The sequence below is a fragment of the Capricornis sumatraensis genome, chromosome 13, assembly GCF_032405125.1.
Source record: "Capricornis sumatraensis isolate serow.1 chromosome 13, serow.2, whole genome shotgun sequence".
NCBI lineage: Eukaryota > Metazoa > Chordata > Mammalia > Artiodactyla > Bovidae > Capricornis > Capricornis sumatraensis.
Genome location: NC_091081.1, coordinates 91,042,662 through 91,069,342, shown reverse-complemented (window position 1 = coordinate 91,069,342; position 26,681 = coordinate 91,042,662). Strand labels below are relative to the sequence as shown.

Genomic DNA, 26,681 nt, shown 5'->3' with positions numbered 1-26,681 from the left:
AGCTCCAATACTTTGACCACTTGATCCAAAGAGCTGATTCATTAGAAAAGACCCTGACGCTAGAAACGAATGAGGGCAGGAGAAGGAAGCCTGGAGGAGGGGGGCGGGGGGCAACAGAAGATGGGATGGTTGGATGTGATCAACACAATGGACATGGGTTTGAGCAAATTCTGGGAGATAGTGAAGGACAGGGAAACCTATCAGGCTGCAGTTTATGGGGTTGCAAAGAGTTAGACACAACTTAGCAACTGAGCAACAGCAACCAAGGGCTCCTCTGGTGGCTCGTTGGCCAAGAACCTGCCTGCCAGTACAAGAGATACGGGAGATGGGCGTTCGATCCCTGGGGGAGGAAGATCCCTTGGAGGAAATGTCAACCTGCTCCAGTAGTCTTGCCTGTAAATACCCCACGGACATAGGAGCCTGGTGGGCATAGTCCATGTGGTCGCAGAGTCAGACACACCTGATCTACTGAGCAGGCAAACATTAAATCAAGTAAAGAAACCCAGTATTGCTAGCACTACAACCTCCAACCCATCCCTAGCCAAGGAGGACCTTTCCCTCTAGCCAAAGTCAGTTAATTTGCTTGCTTTTGCACATCCACATCCCTCAGTTGCTTTATCCATTCTGCAGTTTATGGATATTTAGCTCATTTCCAGTTTGGGGCCATTAAGAACATCTTTATGAACATTCTTGCACGTCTTCTGGCCAGGGTACATATCTCGGCGTGAAACTGCTGGGTCATGATGTGTGTGTATTTTCAACTATGTCAAGTAATGCCAGTCCCTTTCCGAAATAGGGCTGTACTAATTTACACTCCAATAGACTCTTCGAGTTTCCGTTGCTCCATAGTTTTTCCAATGTCTTTGTAAGCTCAGACTTTAAAATTTCTATCCATCACGAGTGATTTCGAATATTTGCCTGGAAAAGAAAGCCTGTACCTCACTGCCAGGTCTCTTCGAAGAGCAGGCAATAGCTACCGACTGGAAAGGGAGGGCTCTGGCCTCCAGGAGCAACGACTGGCGCGAGATAGAGCGGCCGGAGGCAGCGCCGCGGAAGCCGGAAACGGCACAATTTCCGGTCGAGGCAGCCATCTTGCCGTGAGACAGCAGGAGAGGAGCCACGGAATGTTGTCCTCCGTTGCCTCGTACTCGGGCGCGGGCCGAGACCTGGCCATGGAACCTCACAGCTCCGTGGGCCCTTTGCAGCTGCGCTTTTCGCCCTACGCTTTCAACGGAGGGTAAAACCCGCAGAGCCGCCGCTTTCTCTTTCTTCCTCCATATCCCTGCTTACGTCTGTCTGCCTGGCGCTGCCCTTCCAGTCTCAGGCCTCCCTCTCCGAGGTTGCTCGGCTAGCTGTTGTTCTTCAGGGCTTCACCTTATAGGCGGGTCACTGGATCTTGATGTGGATGGCCAGCTTTACGTAGACAGCAGATAGAAATTGACACCTGACCTCCGCTCTGACGAGCTTTAAAAATGGACCTATCTGTCTGAATGTGCTTCTCAAGCCAGCAGGCACGGGGCAGGTTGAGCATCTGAGATTAAAAGTTAGGGTTGATTGGCCATGTGATTAAATATAGTTGTCTAGCTAAAGTGAAAGTGAAGTCGCTCAGTCGTGTCCGACTCTGCGACCCCATGGACTGTAGCCCACTAGGTTCCTCCGTCCATGGGATTCTCCAGGCAAGAATACTGGAGTGGGTTTCCATTTCCTTCTCCAGGGGAATCTTCCTGACCCAGGGATCGAACCCAGGTCTCCCGATTGCAGGCAGACGCTTTAACCTCTGAGCCATCAGGGAAGCCCTGTCTAGCTAATAGGTCTAATCACATCACCATTTTGAGTTGTTTTAAATAGCAGGTAGGATTACTTGCACAGACTTAGTTTCATTGATCAGTGTTTTTTTTTAAGGGCTAGCATAAGTTCAGGGAAAAAATACTCAGAAGGCGGACCTTTGAATATGTGTATTCTTGCATGTTGTATGTAAGTTTTTCTTTCTTTCTTTCTTTTTAACTTATCAGCTTTATCTTAGTACTTTCCCTTGATAGTGCACTAAAAGAACTAGGGTTGTGGAAAGACACTCTCTTTAGGGCTCTTCACTGCGAAGAGCTGTGTATTTAAGCATCGTTTATAGTTTGCCAGCCAAATTTTGTACTTTGAAACGTACACACCAAATTAATCTGGTAATCTTTAAGGACCATCCAAAGACCAGATTAATTACTCAGGTCTTATGGGTTTGAAGTTTTAATGTAGATTTTTGGGGTATTTGCAAAGAAGGTGGAAGTGTGATTTTAGCCTTGTCTAAGAGCAGTGTGGTGTTTGGTACCTACCTCTCAGCTTCTTGAACCCAGATTTCCTTATCTTCCTTAGCTACTCATAGTTTGAGAGAAGAATCAAAAGAGAAGCATTTTGTAGATTGAAAGCAGGTATCTTTTTAATCCTCATGATGACTGACTGTTAGATGATATATACCTCAATTTTACAAATGAACTTGGGCTCTTAGAAGTTTAATTTTGTTAGTCATAGCGCTGGTGTGAAGTTGAACCCCAGGACTTGAATCCATATCTGTATTGCTATGAAGTTTATGAATGCTTTTATCATTGCACTTTTAAATATTTCCTGTGACAACTAATGAAGTGGTGGGATCACAAAATGTGTTATTAGACCCATTTCATGAGACAGTTGCAGACTCTGCTTGAGACTGGAAGGTATTCAGTGTTCATTACTGTCTAACCTTTGTGATCCAGTTACTGCTCTAAAGTCAGTGCTTATGGCTTTCTGATATTGAATTACCTTTTCTCAGTCTGTGTCCTTTTCCTTTAACATTTATTGCTGGCTCTTGGGCAGCCTTTGCTTCTACAAAATAAGGCTTGGTCCTGTGTCCTTCTAGTCTGACTGAATGTGGTCAGACTCCAGGTGATTGGCCTGTGCACTTGCCACTGAGTACTTTAAGATTACACCATTTGACTCAGCCTTTAACAGAGGGACTGCTGATATCATCAACTTGATGATTTGTCCAAGGTCACAGAGCTGTTAAGTGGCACGGACAGGTTTTAGGTAACTTCAAGGTCCAGGTTCTCGGTGATCATACTTATGCCGGGGGGATCATAGCTAACACTTAACTGGAGGACCAGTTATGTTTCAGGCACTGGTATAAGGCCTAACAATTTAGTCCGTTTAATGCTTGTAACACCTAACTAAAGTAGCGATTGTTGTGATCCCTGATACGTGTTTGAGGACAGCGAGGCCTTGAGAAGTTAAGCAGTTGACTATCTCATATTTTCTAAGCAAGAGAACCAGACTTCGAACCCACACAGTCTGCTTTTAGAGCTCGGCCTCCACTGAACAGAGCCACAGAGGGAAAAGGTTGTTCTTTGTTGGTCCATTTTCCAGCAGATGCTTGGGTGTCTCCTGAGTGCAAGACAATTTTATAAGGACTTGGATATAAAGAAATTAAAAACATTAGGCCCCGGGACCCCCCTTGTGGTCCAGTGGTTAAGACTGCCCTTCCAAAGCATGAGACACGGGTTTGATCCCTGGTGGGGAAACAGATTTCACATGCTGTGTGGCGGGATCAAAAAATAAAAAATAATAAAAACCACATTAAGCCCCTCTGTCTTGAGCTCGGATATCTTGTGTTGTATCACTATCTACACCTCCCCCAGCAGGCAAGGCCATGGCCTTTGGCCATTTTATAGTATCAGTAATTGTTCAATGATACATATTAATCAGTAATGTTTAGTTTTTTGGTGATGGTGATAATTTAGTGATGTTTGTGCTTAGTCGCTCAGTCGTGTCCAACTCTTTAGCGATCCCTTAGACTGTAGCCCATCAGGCTCTGTCCATGGGGATTCTCCAGGCAAGAATACTGGACTGGGTTGCCATGCCCTCCTCCAGGGGATCTCCCCAACCCAGGGATCGAACCTAGGTCTCCCGCATTGCAGGCAGATTCTTCACCAGTTGAGCCACAAGGGAAGCTGGATGTTTCTGTAATCTTCTGCTAAGGAACCTTTGGTCTGATTTGACTTGTGTTTTTAAGGGAATTCTTAAATTTTTTTTTCCCCAGATGACTTGTAGCCAGGGATCCTTTCCCCTGATCTTTTCCTCTTCCATCTGAATCCTGCACTTGATTATATCTAGTAGATTTTATCTCAGTATGTGCTATGGATCCTTCTCATATTGGGATAGGTGTTATTAACGTCCAAAATAACTCATTGATTTTATTTTTCCTTCTTTTCCCCTCAGTACTGTATTGGCAATTGCTGGAGAAGATTTTTCAATTGTTGCTTCTGACACTAGATTAAGTGAAGGGTTTTCAATTCACACACGGGACAGCCCTAAATGTTACAAATTGTAAGTAAATATTTCTAAGGACATGTTTTCGGCACCTTGTGATGATTTAATGCTGCGAGAGATTCAGGTTTTAAATGATGTGTTTCATGAATTTTTAGATTGCCTGTTTGGAGCTTAGCTTGTATTTTTTTTAGAAAATTATTTTCTAGTAATTCAGTATGTAGTCTTCATAATATTTGCTATATCTAGGTACCGACAGTGTTTTTGGTAACTTAAATATTTTTTACTCAATATCTTATAAAAAATCTCAAATATACAGCAAAGAGGATAATTCTGTAGTCAATGCTCATATACTATCATGTAGATCTTATCAGCATTTTATTGTTACTACTTTATCATATGTATTTTAATCTTTCTTTAATATATTGGGTCCTTTAATATATTGGATTCTTTTTCAATCTGCACCTTAAAAAATAATAACCTAAAACATTCAATTTACCCATATCTTAAGCAGTTATATCCATGGCTCACAGTTCTAGTGGGTGGCTATGTTTTTTCTAAAACATAAGAAAATAAAGTCATGGGTACTGGGGGTAGGGGGAATCTGCATAAATTACTAACTAAAGGCACCTTACATGTTAACAGTGGTTTGTATTTAACATTTTTGGACACAGTTGGAAATGGTTACTCTTAGGTTACTACACAAACACTTCTGAATCCTGAATTCCAGCAGGAGTGAACTGATGAGGTTCAGGTCCTTTGGGTGGGCCTTGTGGTGCTGCAGGGCGTGGCCCAGCCTACACCGCAACCTAAAGAACAGTAAGCTTGTCTTCATCTTCCCAGTTCCCTTTCTGTCCATTTCCATCTTTTGATACCCTTTTCTCTTCTGTGATTCGTAACATGGTGGTGATTTAGTTGTTAACTCGTGTCTGACTCTTGTGACCCCATGGACTGTAGCCTGCCTGGCTCGTCTGTCCTTGGGATTCTCCAGGCAAGAATACTGGAGTGGAGTGCCATTTCCTTCTCCAGGGGGGTCTTCCTGACCCAGGAATCAAACCCTGGTTTCCGGCATTGCAGGCAGATGAATTACCTACTGAGCTATCAAGGAAGCCCTTGTAGCATACCCATGCAACAATTTTTGTCTTTTAAGATGTAACTTTTATAAAGTGAAAGTAGTAAATATCATGAATAAAACTTAAATACATAATGTGATAGATACTGTCCTTGTACAAGATTCTGCTCATCTTGGTAACATTCTGTTTTAGCTTGTGTGCCTCCTGAATGAGTACTCTCTCTTTTTTTTTCTAATGAAATACTTCAGGTATATATAGAGAGAACAGTATTACTTCTATGTTCCTGCCGTGCATTACAGGCACTGGGTCACACATGAATTGCTTGCATGCTCCTGATCCCATGCCCTTTGGGGCTGACCTAGAGTCTAGCCCATCTCTTCCCCTACTTGTTTGAAACGTATATTTACTCTTTATTCTTTGCAGAAAAACTCTTCTTCATTTAGATACCTGGATATTTGGCAAAAGCATTTTGAAGCTCAGATTTTGTTTTACCCTCCTGGTACTGTCAGCCATTATTGATAGTACAGGCAGTGAAGCCTTATGGTATATTGGGGTTTGGCTCAGTGCAGTGAGGTTGGTTATAGAGAGATCAAGAAATGCTGGTGATGACCCTGGAAGTGTCGGTGGTCTCCCCAGTTGGACAGGTATGTTTTGTGTGAATCATTCTTTCATTTCTGAAAGAAAGGGCCTCTGCTGATCATTTCTTGATGAGATGGGTTTAGGTTTCCTTATAAATATCAAGACTTAGGAATTAACTTTTGAGGTGTCAGTTCCATTGCTCAGTCGTGTCCAACTCTGCGACCCCATGGACTGCAACATGTCAGGTCTCTCTGTCCATCACCAACTCCCAGAGCTTGCCCAAACTAATGTCCATCGAGTTGGTGATGCCATCCAACCATCTCATCCTTGTTGTCCCCTTCTTTTCCTGCCTTCAATCTTTCCCAGCATCAGGATCTTTTTCACTGAGTCAGTTCTTCACATCAGGTGGCCAAAGTAATGGAGCTTCAGCTTCAGCATCAGTCCTTCCAATGAATATTCAGGACTGATTTTCTTTAGGATTGACTGGTTGGATCTCCTTGCAGTCCAAGGGACTCTCAAGAGTCTTATCCAACACCACAGTTCAAAAGTATCAGATCTTTGACATTCAGCTTTCTTTATGGTACAACTCACATCTGTACATGACTACTGGAAAAACCATAGCTTTGACTAGACGGATCTTTGTTGGCAAAGATACACAAAAATTTTATTAAGTACTCTCTGGTGGGCATTTGGGTTGTATTTGTTTTGTTTTAAAGAGTCATTAAGATAATACGTATACTTATACGTGAACCTAGAGCTTATCTTCGCAAACTTGCATGAGTATATTTGTAGCAAAGGGATTTTTGAATGAAAGTGATGTGCATTTAAGTTTTTAATAGATGCTGTCAAACAGCTTTTCTAAAGAGTTGGATCAGTGTACATTCTTTCCCAGTTTCTGAGAGTACCTGATTTTCAAAACCTTACTAGCATTAAGCATTATTATTCTACTAGGCCGAAATTGTCTCTTTTAGATTTTAATTTATGAGTGGCGTGGAGGCTCTTTTATATGTTTATGGTGACTTGTGTCTCTTTTTATATGACTTTCATATAATTTAGGGGCTTCCCTAGTGGCTCAAATGGCAACCCTGTCCAGTACCCTTGCCTGGCAAATCCCATGGTTGGAGGAGCCTGGTGGGCTGCAGTCCATGGGGTTGCTAGGAGTCGGACACGACTGAGCGACTTCACTTTCACTTTTCACTTTCATGTATTGGAGAAGGAAATGGCAACCCACTCCAGTGTTCTTCCTGGAGAATCCCAGGAACGGGGGAGCCTGGTGGGCGGCCGTCTCTGGGGTCGCACAGAGTCAGACACGACTGAAGTGACTTAGCAGCAGCAGCAGCTAGTGGCTCAGACGGTAAAGAATTTGTAGGAGACTGGGTTTGATCCCAGGATCGGGAAGATCCCCTGGAGAAGGGAATGGCCATCCACTCTAGTATTCTTACCCGGAGAATTCTATGGACAGAGGAGCCTGGTGGGCGAGTCTGTGGGTTTGCAAAGAGTTGAACGTGACTGAGCCCTGAAAGTTTCACCTTCATGTCTCTGCCCTCTCTCCTTTGTTTTTAGTATTGAGGCATAATTGACATCTGGGGGCTTCCCAGGTGGTGCAGCAGCAAAGAATACACCTGCCAGTGCAGGAGGTGCAGGTCTGACCCCTGGGTCAGGAAGGCCCCCTAAAGCAGGGACTGGCAGCCTGTCCAGTGTTCTGGATTGGAAAATTTCACGGACAGAGGAACCTGGCAGGCTGCAGTCCGTGGGGTTGCAAAGAGTTGGACATGACTAAGCAGCTGAGCACACGCATACATAGTTGATGTATAGCATTTCAATACTTTCAGGTATATAGCGTAATGGTCCCGTATTTGTATATATTGCAGAATGATCACAGTTAGTCTGGTTAATATCTGTCACCACACAGGTTATAACATTTTTGTTCTTGTGATGAGAACTTCTAGGCTCTACTCTGAGCAGCTTCTAAGTGTACAATATGATGTCACTAACTATGCACATTATCCCCAAGAGCCATCATACTATTAATGCATTTCATATTTTTAGGAACTGTTTGTAGAATAAGGAAATTAAAAGTAGACTTTGGTCTCGTCGTGTATATTCTTTTTCCAATTCACCATATTTTAATAGACGTTTTCATTTTTTATGCAGTCAAATCTATGAAACTTTCTGTATGGGCATTGGGTTGTATTATATGTAAATTGGCTGCCTTCAACCTAACCTTATTAAAAAATTCAATCATATTATCTTTAGTGTATTCATACTTGCATTTATTCTCGTAAGTCTTTATCCACCTGTAATTCATTTGGTATAAGGGGTGAGACTTCCGGATACAGGAATTCCCACCTCCATGTGCCTACATGTCTTGAGTAATTTTAAATTTAAAATTTATTCACCAAATGGGAATGAGACTGGGAGTTTGTGAGTTTTAAATTTAAAATTACTCAAGACATGTTTTGCTTTACTGTCCAACCGTTTCCTGAAATGTGGTGTTTTGTTTTTTTTTTTTAACAGAACAGACAAAACAGTCATTGGATGTAGTGGTTTTCATGGAGATTGTCTTACCCTGACAAAAATTATTGAAGCAAGACTAAAGGTAGATGCTTTTGTACATGTCTGCACTGTTGAAACCTAATGACAAAAGTTCTTTAGATTATTTTAAGATTACTTCCCTGGGTTGGGAAGATCCCCTGGAGAAGGAAATGGCAGCCCACTCCAGTATCCTTGCCTGGAACATCTCATGGACAGAGGAGCCTGGTGGGCTGCAGTCCATGGGGTCGCACAGAGTCGGGCACGCCTGAGCGACTAACACTAAGACTAAGCGTACATCATGGCTGTTGCTAGCTGGAGGAGAACTAGTTTAGCAGGTGAACCTTTAACCTACACTACAAATGACGCGGGCTTGTTAATACGGCCATCGTCAAAGTAGCGTAATGTAAAATGACGGCAGGTTCCTTTCTGTCAAAGTACACGTACGATATGAAGTGAAGGATTATCTCTTCTTTTTAAGGTAGACTGGAAGGGGTTTCTTCTGAAGATACTCTTCTCAGAAATGAAACAAATCAGTTTCTGCAGAGGAGGCAGGCTTTTAGACCAGAACTTGATTTGAAGCACCATCAGCCAGCACATCCCGCTCTCTTGACAGCAGGGTACTCTTGGCAGGAGCAGAAGGACGAGCCAGCTGTTTGGACTAGAGGCACAGTCATTCTCACCTGGCCCCTGCCAGTCTTTAGTTGACAGCCAGCTGAGAAAGATCTGACACAAGGTGGATGGAAGTGGAAGAGAGCGGGTAGGGTGAGGGAGGAGGGAGAGAACGAGAGAACTAACTGCAGTGCAGCCTTCAGAGGGGCTGGCGCTGGCCCACCTGCGTGTCTCTGGGAGCGGGGGTGTTGAAGAACAAGGGAGCTGACTTGACAGAAGCAGAGGCAGGCCTCGATGTTGATTCTGGCCTGGGTGTATTAGCAGCGTTTGCGTCAGGTCATTTCAGGGAGAATAGGATAGGAGTAGCTCAGGCTGCACTCATGCCGATCTTTCAGTAATGACTCTCTTCTTAGTTTGTAAAGTACAGGGTTAGGGTAGAATTCTCAGTCACCATACGTCAATACTCAGAAGTGTAGCTCTGTTTCTTAGTTACATAGCTCGGTGACGTTTTAAATTTCTATTGATATTTACAGTATCAGTATTATATCTCCTTAGTTTTTATATTTAATTTTCTAGGCTATATATTGTAATATTTAGTAGTTGGTAAGTTCAGCTGGTACATGAAAAGATTAGCAGGGTTGTTGTTCTGTTTTGCCTGCTTGTGGATAGCCCTTAAGATTACGAGTAAGGTTACTGGAGTCATGTAATGAATTCAACTGACACTTACCTGTTTAAATGTGTAGAAATGATTTCCTTGAGTATTTACCAATTGTTAACATTTGTTTAAATCTATTGATATTGAAAGCTGTAGTGACTTATGTACTGACATTTATATGATTCCTAATGCATATTTTGTAAATGGCACTTTTGCTATTGCTAAGTCACTTCAGTCGTGTCCAACTCTGTGCAACCCCATAGACGGCAGCCCACCAGGCTCCCCCATCCCTGGGATTCTCCAGGCAAGAACAGGGGAGTGGGTTGTCATTTCCTTCTCCAATGCATGAACGCGAAAGGTGAAAGTGAAGTCGCTCAGTCGTGTCCGACTTAGCGACCCCATGGACTGCAGCCTTCCAGGCTCCTCCATCCATGGGATTTTCCAGGCAAGAGTACTGGAGTGGGGTGCCACTGCCTAGGAGACAAAAATAAACCTGACATGGAAAGTAGTATTTTGTTAATACAATTTCAGAAAGGTGCAGTGAGTTCAACTGAACGCACAGTACTTGAAAATTTTCTTTCACATATTGTTATGTAAATGGTGAGCTGAATAAATATGTTGGTGCTTGGTTTTGAAATGAAGTGAAGAATTTTCTTTGTAATCTTGTCATTGTTAGATTTTATAGCTCTTTAGAGATTTTCCCTGTGGATGACAAATTGGTGAGCTTAGATTTATTAGTTAGGATAATTTAGGGTTGCCAAGGATGTAGTGAATCTTGGGTCAGAAATCACTGTCACAGGATCCATCATGGGTACTTCTGTTCTTCGTGGTAGATGCTCTAAGGATTAAGACCCTGCCCTCTGCTGAGTTCATACAAAGTAGAGCTGCCCTTGTCTCTCACAGATACCCTCTCTGAAAAGACAGAGGCTTGTCTGAGTCTAATCAGGATTCAGCCATTTGGTTTCTGTGGCAACTGTTTAATCTGCCCTAAACCAGGACTGGAAAAGGTCAGTTTTCATTCCAATCCCAAAGAAAGGCAATGCCAAAGAATGCTCACACTGCCACACAATTGCACTCATCTCGCACGCTAGTAAAGTAATGCTCAAAATTCTCCAAGCCAGGCTTCAGCGATGTTTAAGCTGGTTTTAGAAAACGCAAAGGAACCAGAGATCAAATTGCCAACATCTGCTGGATCATCAAAAAAGCAAGAAAGTTCCAGAAAACCATCTGTTTCTGCTTTATTGACTATGCCAAAGCTTTTGAGTTCCAGTATATGCATTTTGCATATATTCTATGCAGCCAAAGATGGAGAAGCTCTATACAGTCAACAAAAACAAGACCAGGAGCTGACTGTGGCTCAGATCATGAACTCCTTATTACCAAATTTAGACTTAAATTGAAGAAAGTAGGGAAAACCGCTAGACCATTCAGGTATGACCTAAATCAAATCCCTTATGATTATACAGTGGAAGTGAGAAATAGATTCAAGGGCCTAGATCTGATAGATAGAGTGCCTGATGAACTATGGACTGAGGTTCGTGACATTGTACAGGACACAGGGATCAAGACCATCCCCATGGAAAAGAAATGCAAAAAAGCAAAATGGCTGTCTGGGGAGGCCTTACAAATAGCTGTGAACAGAAGAGAGGCGAAAAGCAAAGGAGAAAAGGAAAGATATAAGCATCTGATTGCAGAGTTCCAAAGAATAGCAAGAAGAGATAAGAAAGCATTCCTCAGCGATCAATGCAAAACAACAGAATGGGAAAGACTAGAGATCTCTTCAAGAAAATGAGAGATACCAAGGGAACATTTCATGCAAAGATGGGCTCGATAAAGGACAGAAATGGTAGGGACCTAACAGAAGCAGAAGATATTAAGAAGAGGTGGCAAGAATACACGGAAGAACTGTACAAAAAAGATCTTCATGACCCAGATAATCATGCTGATGTGATCACTAATCTAGAGCCAGACATCTTGGAAAGTGAAGTCAAGTGGGCTTTAGAAAGCATCACTACGAACAAAGCTAGTAGAGGTGATGGCATTCCAGTTGAACTGTTTCAAATCCTGAAAGATGATGCTGTGAAAGTGCTGCACTCAATATGCCAGCAATTTGGAAACCTCAGCAGTGGCCACAGGACTGGAAAAGGTCAGTTTTCATTCCAATTCCAAAGAAAGGCAATGCCAAAGAATGCTCAAACTACCGCACAATTGCACTCATCTCACATGCTAGTAAAGTAATGCTCAAAATTCTCCAAGCCAGACTTCAGCAATATGTGAACTGTGAACTCCTTGATGTTCAAGCTGGTTTTAGAAAAGGCAGAGGAACCAGAGATCAAATTGCCAACATCCGCTGGATCATGGAAAAAGCAAGAGCGTTCCAGAAAAACATCTATTTCTGCTTTATTGACTATGCCAAAGCCTTTGACTGTGTGGATCACAATAAACTGTGGAAAATTCTGAAAGAGATGGGAATACCAGACCACCTGACCTGCCTCTTGAGAAATCTGTATGCAGGTCAGGAAGCAACAGTTAGAACTGGACATGGAACAACAGACTGGTTCCAAATAGAAAAAGGACTACGTCAAGAGTACATCATGAGAAACGCTGGGCTGGAAGAAACACAAGCTGGAATCAAGATTGCTGGGAGAAATATCACTAACCTCAGATATGCAGATGACACCACCCTTATGGCAGAAAGTGAAGAGGAGCTAAAAAGCCTCTTGATGAAAGTGAAAGAGGAGAGTGAAAAAGTTGGCTTAAAGCTCAACATTCAGAAAACAAAGATCATGGCATCCGGTCCCATCACTTCATGGGAAATAGATGGGGAAACAGTGGAAACAGTGTCAGACTTTATTTTTGGGGGCTCCAAAATCACTGCAGATAGTGACTGCAGCCATGAAATTAAAAGACACTTACTCCTTGGAAGAAAAGTTATGACCAACCTAGATAGTATATTCAAAGGCAGAGACATTACTTTGACGACTAAGGTCCATCTAGTCAAGGCTATGGTTTTTCCAGTGGTCGTGTATGGATGTGAGAGTTGGACTGTGAAGAAGGCTGAGCACCGAAGAATTGATGCTTTTGACCTGTGGTTTTGGAGAAGACTCTTGAGAGTCCCTTGGACTGCAAGGAGATCCAACCAGTCCATTCTGAAGGAGATCAGCCCTGGGATTTCCTTGGAAGGAATGATGCTAAAGCTGAAACTCCAGTACTTTGGCCACCTCATGCAAAGAGTTGACTCTGATGCTGGGAGGGATTGGGGACAGGAGGAGAAGGGGACGACCGAGGATGAGATGGCTGGATGGCATCATGGACTCGATGGACGTGAGTCTGAGTGAACTCCAGGAGATGGTGATGGCCAGGGAGGCCTGGCGTGCTGCGATTCATGGGGTCGCAAAGAGTCGGACATGACTGAGCGACTGAACTGAACTGAAAGCTTTTGACTGTGTGGATAGCAGTAAATGGTGGAAGGTTCTGAAGGAGAAAGGAATACCAGCCTACCTGACCTGCCTCTTGAGAAATCTGTATGCAGGTCAGGAAGCAACAGTTAGAACTGGACATGGAACAACAGACTGGTTCCAAATAGGAAAAGGACTACGTCAAGGCTGTATATTGTCACCCTGCTTATTTAACTTATATGCAGAGTACATCATGAGAAACGCTGGACTGGAAGAAGCACAAGGTGGAATTAAGATTGCCGGGAGAAATATCAATAACCTCAGATATGCAGATGACACTACCCTTATGGCAGAAAGTGAAGAGGAACTAAAAAGCCTCTTGATGAAAGTGAAAGACAAGAGTGAAAAAATTGGCTTAAAGCTCAACATTCAGAAAACAAAGATCATGGCATCTGGTCCCATCACTTCATGGTAAATAGATGGGAAAATAGTGGCTGACTTTTATTTTTTTGAACTCCAAAATCACTGCAGATGGTGATTGCAGCCATGAGATTAAAAGATGCTTACTCCTTGGAAGGAAAGTTATAATCAACCTAGACAGCTTATTGAAAAGCAGAGACGTTACTTTGTCAACGAAGGTCCGTCTAGTCAAGGCTATGGTTTTTCCAGTAGTCACATGTGGGTGTGAGAGTTGGACTGTGAAGAAGCTGACCGCCAAAGAATTGATGCTTTTGAACTGTGGTGTTGGAGAAGACTCTTGAGAGTCCCTTGGACTGCAAGGAGATCCAACCAGTCCATTCTGAAGGAGATCAGCCCTGGGTGTTCATTGGAAGGACTGATGTTGAAGCTGAACTCCAATACTTTGGCCACCTGATGGAAAGAGCTGACTCATTTGAAAAGACCCTGATGCTGGGAAAGATTGAGGGCAGGAGGAGAAGGGAACGATAGAGGATGAGATGATTGGATGACTCCATGAACATGGGTTTGGGTGGACTCCGGGAATTGGTGATGGACAGGGAGGCCTGGCGTGCTGCAGTTCATGGGGTTGCAAAGAGTTGGACACGACTGAGTGACTGAACTGAACTGTGCAAAAACAGGCGCTAACGCTGTCTCATGAATGAGCAAGACTGTGTCCCAGTGAAGCTTCACTGAAGCAGGTGGCGGGCTGGATTTGGCCCATGGGCTGTGTTTTCCTGACGAGTGTCAGTTTGCAGAGTGGAGAGCTGAGTTTGGAATGTCCTCTCCAGGTTGCCTCATGTGATCTGTTTGAGTGGAGAGCTGAGTTTGGAATGTCCTCTCCAGGTTGCCTCATGTGATCTGTTTGAGTGGAGAGCTGAGTTTGGAATGTCCTCTCCAGGGTGCCTCATGTGATCTGTTTGTGTGTATTTGCTGTTGAATTAAGAGGGTCTGCGATGAGGCAGGCGTGGAAAGGAGCTTCCAAACTGGAGAGCTGAGGGCAATTTGCCGTTCTCTTCCTGAGAAATGCCTGTAGCCCCCACAACGATAGGACATAATAAAATACTATTTTGTTTTTGTATTACTGTGTTTAATCGTGAAAGGAACAGGTGTCCTTTCCCGTTTCACCAGGACAGGCTTTCATTCTTTTCGATTTGCTGTTCGTTGTTCCAGTCTTCAGTATAGTCCGCCTCTACATGCCTGTTGGTTTCGCTAATAATTGCAGATGTACAAGCATTCCAATAACAAGGCCATGACGACCGGGGCGATCGCTGCGATGCTGTCTACAATCCTGTACTCCAGGCGCTTCTTTCCCTACTACGTGTACAACATCATCGGGGGGCTTGATGAAGAAGGTAGGATGTTTCCTTGTGAGTGATGGAGTGGGTAGCATTTATGTGTGTTTCCATCCAGAGCTGATAGAAACTGGGTACCATCTTGCCCAGCAACTTTATTTTCTCATAATTAAGGCAGTGAAGAAACTGAAGTTAAAAGGGAAGTAAAGGACTATCCAGCGAGACACGGCAGGCAAGTCGTGTGTTAGATGGATGTTGGGCATTCGGTTCTTCTACAGGTATTTTCTCAAGATCTTGCATGAGTTCAGTAGTAAATATTGAGCATTTTAATCTCAGAGAAAGAAACTTGACTTGGAGAAGCTTGACCTAAATATGATTTTAAGTAATGACACTTCAGTAATGAGCATATTTGATTTCAAAAACTTGTTTTGAAAGTAATGTGTGAAAGAAATGCTTTTCCACCAGTGCTCTTGGATCCTTTCTGAAACACCTCTTTGATTCTTTGTCAGGGTTGGACCAGGAGGGCCAGGGAGAACCAGCGCTGCTCCTTGACATTCCCATGCTCATCTTGAGCTAAAGCTGTGTTACCCAGAAAAGGCAGCAGTGTTTTTCACCAGATCTGATTTGAGTGAACTGTTAGTTGCTTCTGAAAATCAAATACAGTCTCCCAGGACAGATCTGTGTCCTGGGAGTACTTTAGAGTAGTCCATTGTAAAAAGAGGGCTTTCCTGGTGGCTCAGATGGTAAAGAATCTGCCTACTATGTGGGAGACCTAGATTCGATCCCCAGGTTGGGAAGATCCCCTGGAGGAGGGCATGGCAACCCACTCCGGTATTCTTGCCTGGAGAATCCCGTGGACAGAGGGGCCTGGTGGGCTGCAGTCCAGGGGGTCGCTAAGAGTCGGCCACGACTGAGCGACTTCCCTTTCACTTTTCACTTTCACGCATTGGAGAAGGAAATGGCAACCCACTCCGGTATTCTTGCCTGGAGAATCCCGTGGACAGAGGGGCCTGGTGGGCTGCAGTCCACAGGGTCGCACAGAGCTGGACACGACTGAGGCACTAAGCACAGGCACGGAGATTGTGACGAGAAGGCACAGACGTGTCTGAGGGGAGCACGGTTGGAATAGCTGTCTTTGTTTTTATTGAAACTCATTTGTTTCTGGCTGTGCTGGGCCCTTGTGGCTGAGCAGGCTTCTCTGTAGTTGCAGTGAGTGGCGCCTGATCTGCACTGTGATGCGCAGGCTTCTCGTCACAGTGGGCCCTCTTATTGCGGAGCACCGGCTCTAGAGTGTGCGGCCTTCGGGAGTTGTGGCTCCCAGGCGCTGAAGCACAGGCTCAGTTGCTTTGGCATGTGAGCTTAGTTCCTCTGAGATACGTGGAATCTTCCCGGATCAGGGATGGAACCCATGTACTCCTGCATTGGCAGGCGGATTCTTCACCACTGAGCCACCAGGGAAGCCCAGTCTGTCTTTCCGAGAGGGAAGGTTCTGGGTCAGAGGGAGCCAGGCTCTCCGCTCCTCTCTCGTGGTTCCACTCTGTCCATTCCCGCTCACAGGTGTTCCCTTTGTTCTCCCTTTCTCTCTCAGCCCCGCCCCTTAGGTGACAAACGGGTCCGTTCTGATCCCTTTGGGTTGACATAGCAGTTTCAGGCTTTCATACGTAAAAACAGAGACAATACAGAAATGGTGAATAGGAATTAGTTACCCTAACCTGAGTAATTCTAGCCACAGGTTAGCTTGCCTAACACCCAGCATGCTTCTCGTGCCTTTTTTTTTGACTGATTTTTAGTCAAAGGATCATTGCTTTCCAGTATTGTGTTGGTTTCTACCAAACATCCACATTTACCCATTACCCTCCCACTCGAACATCCCTCCCACCCTTCTAGGCTGTTGCCGAGCCCGGGTTTGAGTTCCCTGCGTCATGCAGCAAATCCCCGTTAGCCTCTGGTTCACACAGGGCAACGTGTGTTTCTGTTATTCTCCCTGAACACGCACGGTCTCTGGTGCCTTTTTTAGCTTCAGTTATGTCTGATTAGAATGTCAGGCTAATACGTTCAGATTTCACCAACATGAGTAATAGCTGCTGTTGAATTTCAGCAGGCAGACAGTGTCTTTGAGGGTGTCAGTGTCACTGATTGAGAATCTCGTGTATACTGACGGGCAGAGCTCAGGTGTGGGTCTGTTTGACTTCAGAGCCCTAGGCTTTGGTTTCCACGTGCCACCATTCTAGCTTGCTTTGGTGGTATTCTCAGGCTTTTTTCTCCGAGTCTTGTCTGGTTTAATTTGATTTTTTATTCCTAAGAGGAATTTCTGTGTGTAGTGAAATAGCCCTTTGCCTTCTTTTCCTGTTTTCCCAGGACAGCCGTGAGTGCTCTCACTCCCATCCTTTCCTCTTTCTTCGTTTATTTCCTTGTTTAATGGAGTGCATTGCTACAGAAATTTCTGAAGAAAGCTATCAGGAGACCTTTTTGAGTCTTTGCTTTTAGAGTCTTTTCTCTATCCTACTGTTTTTTGCTATTTAAAAAAAAAAAAACTTCCCCCACATGTTGTCTGGCTGTTTGGGTTTTTTTTGTTCTGCTCTGAAGAGTTTCTCAACCTCAGTGCCTCGTTCTTCACTGAACTCTTTCTGTTTCCTCCATCATTAATTTCCGAGAGCTTTTTCTTACTTTCTAGCTCCTTGTTTTTTTTTTTAAGTATCCTGTTGCTGGTAGATGTTGGGGTACTTCCTTTGAAAGGTTCTCTGCATTTTATCAGATTGCTTTTTTGGTCTTGCTTATTTTGGCTGCGCTCTTCTGTTGGAGGCTCCCTTCACACTTCTTTTGATTTTGGCTGTCCATTTGCACCGAAGAGTGATAATCCAAATGTGGTCATAAAGGCATGTGGTGGAGTGGCTCACCAGCTCTCCATCTAACACTTCTGTTCTTGGATTTACTCTCTCTGTGCCTAAGCCTTGTGCTTCCAAGTCCAGAGCCTCTGTTGAGTGTTGAGGTTGTCTCCTGTCTTTTGTGTTGGAGGTGGGCCGCGTTCCTAGTAGAGACCCTCAGGACCCTGGGGCGACAGCTGACTGAGCACAGCGGCAGCTGCTGCTTGACGTCTGCGCCTTCACCTCCCCAGTTGCAATCATGACCTCCTTTTAAAGAATCTCCCCCAAGTTAACGAGGACTTTGGTTTCTCTATGACGAAAACAATAATGCTTACAGAAGTAGTCAAATAGTATTGGAAAATACAAAGATAAAAGCGGGCATCCCCCAAAGCCTGTCCCTAGAGGTGATTACTGTTAGCCTTCTGGGTATGCATATGTGCTTGTGCACTGTGTGAGTAGGCCGTAGTTGGCACGTTTTTCCTTGACTGTACAGTGGATGTATTGTCATGGGGTAGATTTGTGCTGGTGGATAAAGGTGTGGGTGGTGATTTTATGGCCAACACGTGGGGTAGAGCTGTACCAGAGTTTCCCCCTAATCCTCTGAGACTCATTTACATTGTTTCCAGTTTCCTTAACAGAAACAGTATTATGCCTCCCTGTACATAAGATTTTGTGTACTTCTCCTATTATGCTTATCTCCCTGGAAAAAATTCCTGGAAGTTGAGTTTCTGGGTCAGAGAATATCTGTGTTTTCCGTTCTGCTGATACCACATGCTTGCCCATCAGAAAGGGTCCTGCACTCACCAGCAGGGGTGAGAGTACCATTTTTGTCTTTTTTGAGGTTTTCTCGTTTTCCCTTGGCGTCCTAACCAGTATCAGAATTTTAACACATTTTGAAGGTCTTTGCCTAGTAAATACGTTGTTATAATTTATATGTATTCTTTGTTTTTATTAAGTTTGGGTGTCTTCATGTTTATTGCCCTTTTCATTTCTTTTTTGGAGACTGACCCATGTATTAGTCATCAGTTGTTCCCTTACGCACAGGTTAGTCTTTTTCTTGCTGATTTGTAACAACTGTTTTCCGCTTACGTTGCAAATGTCTCTTCCTTTACACATTCTACTCTTTTCAAAGCTGTTGTGTGTGGTTTTCTGAGTTTAGCTTCCCTTGGGTAAATCTTTTTGCATATATGTAATTTTATTTATTTGTATATGTAATTTTATTTATTTATGTTTGTGATTTTATTTATTTACATGTGGATTTTATTTATTTACACATGTGACTTTATACATTTAATTTTATTTACATATGTGATTTTATTTATACATTTAATTTTATTTATTTACACATATAATTTTATTTACACATGGAATTTTTATTTCCACATGTGATTTTATTTATATATGTAATTTTATTTATTTACATATGTGATTTTATTTACACATGTGATTTTGTTTGTGATTTTATTTATTTACACATGTGATTTTATTTACATATATAATTTTATTTACACATGTGATTTTATTCATGATTTTATTTATACATGGAATTTTATTTACATATGTGATTTTATTTACTTATACATGTAATTTCATTTATTTACACATGATTTTATTTACACGTGATTTTATGTTTGTGGTTTTATTTACATGTGATTTTATTATACATGTAATTTCATTTATTTACACATGATTTTATTTACACATGCGATTTTATTTATGTTTGTGATTTTATTTACATATGTGATTTTATTTATACATGTGATTTTATTTGTTTCTGTGTGTGATTTTGGCTCTGCTGGGCCCTTGCTGCTGTGTGGGCTCATCTCTGGTTGTGGCGGGTGGAGGCTGCTCTTTGTTGCAGTGCTCAGCCTTCTCCTTCTCTTGGGTGGAGCACAGGCGCCGGGGTGCATGGGCTCCTGGGCTCTATAGCACAGGTTCAGTAGGTGTGGCCCTCGGGCCTGGTGGCTCCGCAGCCTGTGGGATCCTCCCAGCCCAGAGGTCAAACCTGTGTTTCCTTCATTGGCAGGTGGGTTCTTTACACTGAGCCACCTAAGAAGCCCCCTGCCCTTGGGTAAATTTTTTGGGCCTTGTTTTACTTGTGGCCTATTGGCCTCGTGAAAGATAACACGAGGTTTGGTTTTATCCTTTGCCTTTTTATCCTTTATCCTTTGATTTTGTCCTTCATAGCCCTTTGCTTATGTGTTGAAGTTGGTGAGCTTGCTTGCTGCAATCTGGGTTCTTGTTCCAAGCTTATTTCTAGCAGAACACTTCTTCAGGTTTTCTCAGATGCTGCCTTCTTGGTGGGGTTTTTAAGCTTAGGGTAATGTTTATGTAATTCTTCAGAATTCTGCATGAATCTATTAGTTTTTAAGTCATGCTTTATAAATGACTCATGAGTTCTCACACTCAGAACACAGTTGTTTTTAAAAGTTCTCTTTAAAAATTACAGTGACGTGTATTCTTTGTAGTAAAGTCAATACCAGAGCTTATAAAGTGACTCCCTTTCCTCGTCCCTAACCCACAGAGATGAATCAGTGTGGTTCCCTTGTTAGCCTTTCTGCATGTCTCTGTGTGCCTGTGTGAATGTGTAGGCGCTCACTTAATGCCTGTAAATGAAGGTGAGACTGCTGTGCTCACTGCAGAGCTCTTCCTTTGGCGCGTCCTGTGGCTGTGTGCCACAGCTGCTCCCTAGGCTGCGCATCACTATGGTGGACATGACATTTTCTGCTAATGGATTCTAGGTTGCTTATAACTTTTTTATCTTTCAAAGATAAATCAATGATCCTGTACATACCGCTTTGTGTATTTATATAAGCATTATTTGTAGGTAAATTTTGATTCTGTAAGTGAAATTATTGTTGGATCATAGGGTGCGTACTTTTATAGTGTGATGGACTCTGACTCCAGTGGCATGACAGTTCATACTTGCTTCAGGAGAGCCTGAGAGCCCATTTACTTACCGCCCGACAGGTCTCTGTCACTGTCATGATAAGAATCTGTGTGCTCAGATTCTGCTTTTCTTACCCCAAAAAAAGTACTGCTAGTAGATCACATGTGATATTTGTGTTCTTCTGGAATTTCTTCTTTGTTAAATTGATTTTTTTATAGTATTGATGCTACAGAGTGTGCTTACCATTAGTCTAAAAACACATAACAAGGTTTGTGTGCTCTGCTGCTTGTTTTGCACGAGGAGAAATTTTAAACGCATTTCCTCACTGCAGCTACCCCAGTTAGTTTTCTAGGAATGTTGTGAGGAGTTTGGTGCAGCAGAGCTTAGAGCAGCAGCTGTGACTGGTGACCCCATGTGCACTGGGAACCCCATCGCAGTAGTTGGTAAAGCAGCTTGAAGAGTGTGAAGCTCCTTGTGGCAGATGCTGCCGTGGGCAGGAGGGCCTCCAGCTCCATTCTGAGGGGAGGGCAGGAGTAGACCGTGCTTCTTAAATCTTGGCCAAGTTGATGGTCCATGTTGTGTCATACTCTGATTCGGGTTATTTTACCACAATTGGGAATGTTGTCAGGAAGCACTCTAACGGAGACTTTTCTTCTCTAAGGGAAGGGAGCCGTGTACAGCTTTGACCCAGTAGGGTCCTACCAGAGAGACTCGTTCAAGGCTGGAGGCTCAGCCAGTGCCATGCTGCAGCCCCTGCTTGACAACCAGGTGAGGAGACTGCATCCAGGGGGTGGTGGGTGACCCCAAAGTGCCTTCCTTTGCCTTCTCTTCATTAGCTAGGGGAGCTGAGAAATCAAGGCTCTTTTGTAATTCACTGCTGAGCTTGCTTGGCTGCTTGGCCTCACCCGCCTTCTTGTCTCTGCGCTGCGGGCTCTCCTGTGGCCGCTCAGGCCCAGGGCTCCAGCGTCTCCTGCTCTCCTGACTCGGGCGCTTCTGTCCACAGCGGCCGGCCCTGTGTCGCTTCTGCTTTGGCCGTTTCTATGTGGAGATCATGAGGATGCATTCCCCCCCCAGTCTCTCCATTTCTGTCGCCTCATCTCATATCCTAACCTCCATGTGTATTTTAATTTTTCCCCTTTTCTGTTACTGCTGGCTGCATTTATGTCTGCACGGCATCTTGCCTGGATCATTGTGTTAATTTCCTAACATCCTTTTTGCCTCCTAGCTGACTTCCTTGTTCCATCCTCCTTGCTTGTTTGAAACGTGTGCAGTCACTTCTGCTTATTGCTTACCTGCCGCATTTCCTGTCGCTCTGTATTCCACTCAGATCCTTGGAATGATGTGCCTGCCGGTCTCCACGCCTCCATCTGTGATGTGACTCCACCCTTAACTCCAGCTTATCTGCTAGGGTTCCTCTACTCAAATACGTTTCCTGCAGGAGGCTCTCCTGGCTCTCTCTTCTTAGTTTCCGCACACTCTGTAACCAGGCTTGGCTTTCATGTGTCTAACCCTCTACTGTGCGCTTCTCAGAAGTGGGGACTGTGTCTTAGTGGATGCTTGTCAGGTGTCAGGTGGGTAATTCAGCCAGGTCTAGAAGCGTTTCGCTTGGGGGACGTGTTACGTCTGTGTGACATATTCATTCTGACCCCTGAGGCCTGTGGAGGCTCTGGGGGAGACTAGGCCTCCTTTGCAATCGCAAGATGCCTCATCCAGGTCTCCTGTCCCACTAGGTTGGTTTTAAGAACATGCAGAATGTGGAGCATGTCCCGCTGTCCTTGGACAGAGCCATGCGACTTGTGAAAGATGTCTTCATCTCTGCTGCAGAAAGAGACGTGTACACTGGGGACGCACTCAGGGTCTGCATCGTGACCAAGGAGGGCGTCAGGGAGGAGACCGTGCCTCTGCGGAAGGACTGACTTCTGGGCCCTTGTCACTCATCCGCTCCAAACTGGCTAAGTTTGTACCTTGAAACTGTTGGACTAACTTGTTTTATTAAAAAATAAAACCCCAAGCACTTATTTTGTTATAACTTGTCTTCTTCCAGGACAGAACTAGGAAATAGAATTTCCTTTTCCTTTCATTTTCTTCATTCTTGTATTTTTCTGTCATCCAGAGCTATGCAGAGTCTTTTGGTCAGTTTATCATCTTATGATAGCCCATGTTACAGAAAACATGTTTACAGTTTATTTAGTCCACCTAGCTTGCCTTGATGGACAGATTACCTTTAACTGTCTCGGTTTCATTGAGATGTTAGTTAATATAAGTAGAGTATGCTAAGGTCTATCATCCCTGGAATGGCTGTTTTAGAGGATAATCTTCAAGTCAACCAAAACAGAAGAAAATTGTAAAAGCAAATAGCCCTTTATATGGACTTTTGCCAGCAATCTGCAGTAATTGTTATAAACAGTTAAATGTTAAAATTGAGAGCTAAACTTGGATAGAGCTAAAGTTTTTGCCTTAGAACTATTAAGTACGTTTTAACTGTATTACATATAATGTTGGAATAACTTTTTTAATGTTGAGCAAATTATTACGGTAGGGGGTGTGATTTGCTTTGTGGGCTAAGAAAAATGGAATTTTACTGTTGACTTTCCGTTAATTTAAATGATCAAAAATCCCTAGTGGGTGCATATTTGAAATTTTGTTCAAGAAATACTTGTTGAATACTCTGTCCTAGGCAGCAGAGTGCATTGGTGACATCTCATTCAGTTCTCTTACAACATCACAACTGAAAACCAGACTCTCCCATTCAAAATGTATTGGTCCTCTCTATTATATCAGTTATCCAGAGAAGCAGAAGAAATAGGGTACAGATCTATTATTAGTAACTGGCTCACATGGTTCTGGAGGCTGAGAAGTCCCCATCGTCCACTGTCTGCAGCCTCAAGACCAAGGGGATGTGGGTATGAATTCCAGTCCATGCCTAAAGGGCTGAGCCCAGGAAAACTGATGGGTGTGAGACCCTGTCCCCAAGGACAAGAGAAGACTGGTCCCAGCTCAACGTGAAGAGAAAATTAGTGGATGATACCCACCCAAATTGGGGAGGGCAACCTTTTACTCACCCAATTCAAATGCTTATCTCATCCAGAAACCCTCACAGATACCCAGAAATAACACTCAGCAAGATATCTGGGAACCCTGTGATCCAGCCAAGTTGACATAAAATTAGCCATTAAAATTGTCAGCTATAGGTATATTTTATTTTTTGTTTCAAAGGATTTTCTGTTGATTTGAGATTTAATTTTTCACTACTTAAAATTATATAAATTTGTACCTAAACTTTTCTATTAGGTCTTCACCTCCCAAGGTTTCTAGGACCATTTTCCCCCAACCATCAGGTGCAAAGTACTTTAGCCTAATATTCCTCTAGACTAAACGTGGTTTCCCTGAAGGCCTTGTCCAGAATGTGCTACATGTGAAACCTCCTAGAGCTACCTCTGACTCCAGTTGTTTGAGTGGCTTTTATATTTTATTCAGTTACACATGCTCACCCGGAAAAGGCAGCCTTTTAGCCTTTGATAGGTTGGAGGAGTAATTGGCTTTTACAGTTAGCCAGACTCTTAAGATTCCAGTGCCAGGTGGCACTAGTGGTAAAGAACCCGCCTGCCATGCAGGAGACAAGTGATGCGGCTTCCATCCCTGTGTCAGAGAGATTCCCTGGAGGAGGGAATGGCAACCCACTCCAGTGTTCTTGCCTGGAGAATCCCATGGACAGAGGAGCCTGGTGGGCTACAGTCCACGGGGTCGGAGAGTCAGACACGACAGAGCAATTTAGCATGCGTGCAAGATTCCAGTGAGAAAGCTCAATTACGTTGAGACTTGGCTTCATAGATGAGTTACATTGCTGTCTGCAGCACGGAATTGAAAGAACCTGATAATGTTAGACGTTGTTGCGGGAAAACAGCACTCAACGCTGGAGGCAGCAGCCATGGCTTGACTTACATACGCTGAATTGGGATGTGTGCACACGTTCGTTTTCCCTTTCGTTGTCAGAGCAGAGAAGCTTTTTTGCAGTCTGCTTGCCCAGTGCGGTGATGCTGGCTAAGCTGAGCCTGTGACTAGCAGGGGCTACATTTCCTGCTGTAATTGTGAAAGCAGAAGGCTGAGACGGTGACCGTGCAAGCCTACTTGAGAGGAATATGAATTACTTGGAGGAAAATGGTCTTTATTTCTAAAATGTCTCAGTCATTTCCCTGAAGGGTTTCCCAGCTGTTTTTCTGTACCTGTTATTTAGGAGAACCCTTCTGACTCCAGGATCTCCCATCCCCTCTGTGCGTTTCAAGGTGTGACTAAATGCTTCCGTATATCAGAGCTGACTCACTGGAAAAAAACCTTGATGCTGGGAAAGATTGAGGGCAGGAGGAGAAGGGGGAGACGAGATGGTTGGATGGAATCTTCAACTCAGTGGACATGAGTTTGAGCAAACTCAGAGATAGTGAAGGACAGGGAAGCCTGGTGTGCTGTAGTCCATGGGGTCCCAAAGAGTTGGATGTGACTCAGCAGCTGACCAACAACAACATCTCAGAATTACATAGAGCACTTAATAATTAATTCCTGAGCCCACCCCAGACATACTGGCCTAGTTTCTGGACTGGGACGTGAGAGTATGCGTTAGAAAGCTAATACCAAGGAGACACAGCACAGTTAGAAAACCCAGGAATTGAACCTGGGTCTCCCGCATTGCAGGCAGATTTTTTACCAACTGAGCTCCAAGGGAAGCCTTAGGAGACTTTTAATGAGGGGCTGACTAGAGGTGTGACCTTGTGCAGTTACGAGGGGCTGGTTAGATGACCCATGAGTGTTTGGTGCTGGAGCCTGAAGCCCGCGTGCGCCAAAGTCTCCTGGGAAGGAGCAATGGGTGTAAAGGGAACTCAGCCGGATTGGAAGCAACACACCGGGGCGTGAGGGCATTCCTACCAGCCTCACCACCTCCAGATGGCTCACTTTAGCGGTGGCTGCAAGGGGCTGAGTTCCCTGCACCCCTCACAGCAGCTAGGAGCAGCTGGAGAGGGAGGGTCTGGCAGAGCTGAAGGCACCACCACGCCCATCAGAGGGGCTCAGAAGGAAGACGGCACTGCCCATCTGCCCAAGGTGGCAGTCGCAGGCCCACACCTAGCAGGTGGGAAGGACATTCAGGCTCCACCCACAGAGGAGGTGGCAACTATGCCCATGGACGGTTTGGACCGCAGGGAACCTGAAGGCAAGGAGGGCTGCAGGTCAGGACGTAGGGTAGGAGAGAACCGTTAGTCTCCTGGGGCTTGTTTTCTCTCTTGGACAGAGAGGGGCTCCCAGTGTGTCTGCAGCGACTCAGTACGTCCAGCGCAGGAAGGGGCCCTGATAACCCCGGCCACCGTGGCCCTCTCTGAGCAGATGCCGGCGTCTGTTCTCTCCTTGGTTAAGATCAGCTGCCCATGTGGCTCTCCCTAGTCTGAGTGGCTCCATGGAGTGTGTATTCATCTTTGAAAATGTTTTTTTTCTATAATGGAAACACCTCTATTCAAGAAAACCGCCTGGGAAAACGAAAACAACAGAAATCAAACACGGGGTGTGAATGGATGCCCACAGGGCTGACTTGGAAAGTGTAGGTGACCTAGGGTGTGATTTCGCACCTTGTCCTCGAGCAGACGCAGAGCCTGTGCCTTTTCTGCAGTGAGACGCTTCTGGGGGGGTTGGGGGGGTGCCTGTGCATTTGGAAGAGGAATTGGCTGTGGTCCAGGGAGGCTGTGAGACCCTCTCTTCAATGGACGTCAGAGCTGCAGGCCACTCTCCAAGACCACCGGATGGCAGTGTTGTCCGGCTGGGTATCCCACAGCTGGGGGCCTGGTGTTCTATAAGGAAGTGGTGGCTGGTCCAAGATTCCCAGTGCAGACTGCTGAGCTCCTGTGAGAGCCCTGGGCCTGATGGTAAATCCTTTTCATAACCTGGAAGGAGGGTTGACTTGTCCTCATATCAAAGTGGAAAAACAGGAGATAAACCAGCTCAGTTCAGTCGCTCAGTCGTGTCCGACTCTGACCCCATGAATCGCAGCACGCCAGGCCTCCCC

At 44.4% G+C, this 26,681-nt stretch overlaps 1 protein-coding gene across 2 annotated transcripts; it reads left to right on the top strand.

Moving 5' to 3' along the window:
* The first annotated feature begins 1,095 nt into the window (after positions 1 to 1,095).
* On the top strand, positions 1,096 to 22,662 carry PSMB1 (proteasome 20S subunit beta 1). 2 transcript variants are annotated; one of them, XM_068985196.1, is made up of 6 exons: positions 1,096 to 1,237; positions 4,237 to 4,344; positions 8,454 to 8,535; positions 14,815 to 14,944; positions 21,300 to 21,406; positions 22,369 to 22,660. In XM_068985196.1, exons 1-6 carry the CDS (start codon positions 1,125 to 1,127, stop codon positions 22,552 to 22,554), a joined length of 726 nt encoding a protein of 241 aa, XP_068841297.1. In that variant the 5' UTR covers positions 1,096 to 1,124; the 3' UTR covers positions 22,555 to 22,660. The 2 variants fall into 2 exon arrangements, with proteins under 2 accessions (XP_068841297.1, XP_068841298.1); XM_068985197.1 differs by lacking the exon at positions 4,237 to 4,344 and having other exon boundaries at positions 22,369 to 22,662.
* The last annotated feature ends 4,019 nt before the right edge of the window (positions 22,663 to 26,681 follow it).

Bases quoted from the DNA above. Each gene is read 5' to 3' on its own strand.
- PSMB1 (XM_068985196.1), top strand. From the start codon at position 1,125: ATGTTGTCCTCCGTTGCCTCGTACTCGGGCGCGGGCCGAGACCTGGCC. The intron at 4,345-8,453 runs GTAAGTAAATAT...TTTTTTTAACAG, and splicing joins AGCCCTAAATGTTACAAATT to AACAGACAAAACAGTCATTG. The intron at 21,407-22,368 runs GTGAGGAGACTG...CTGTCCCACTAG, and splicing joins AGCCCCTGCTTGACAACCAG to GTTGGTTTTAAGAACATGCA.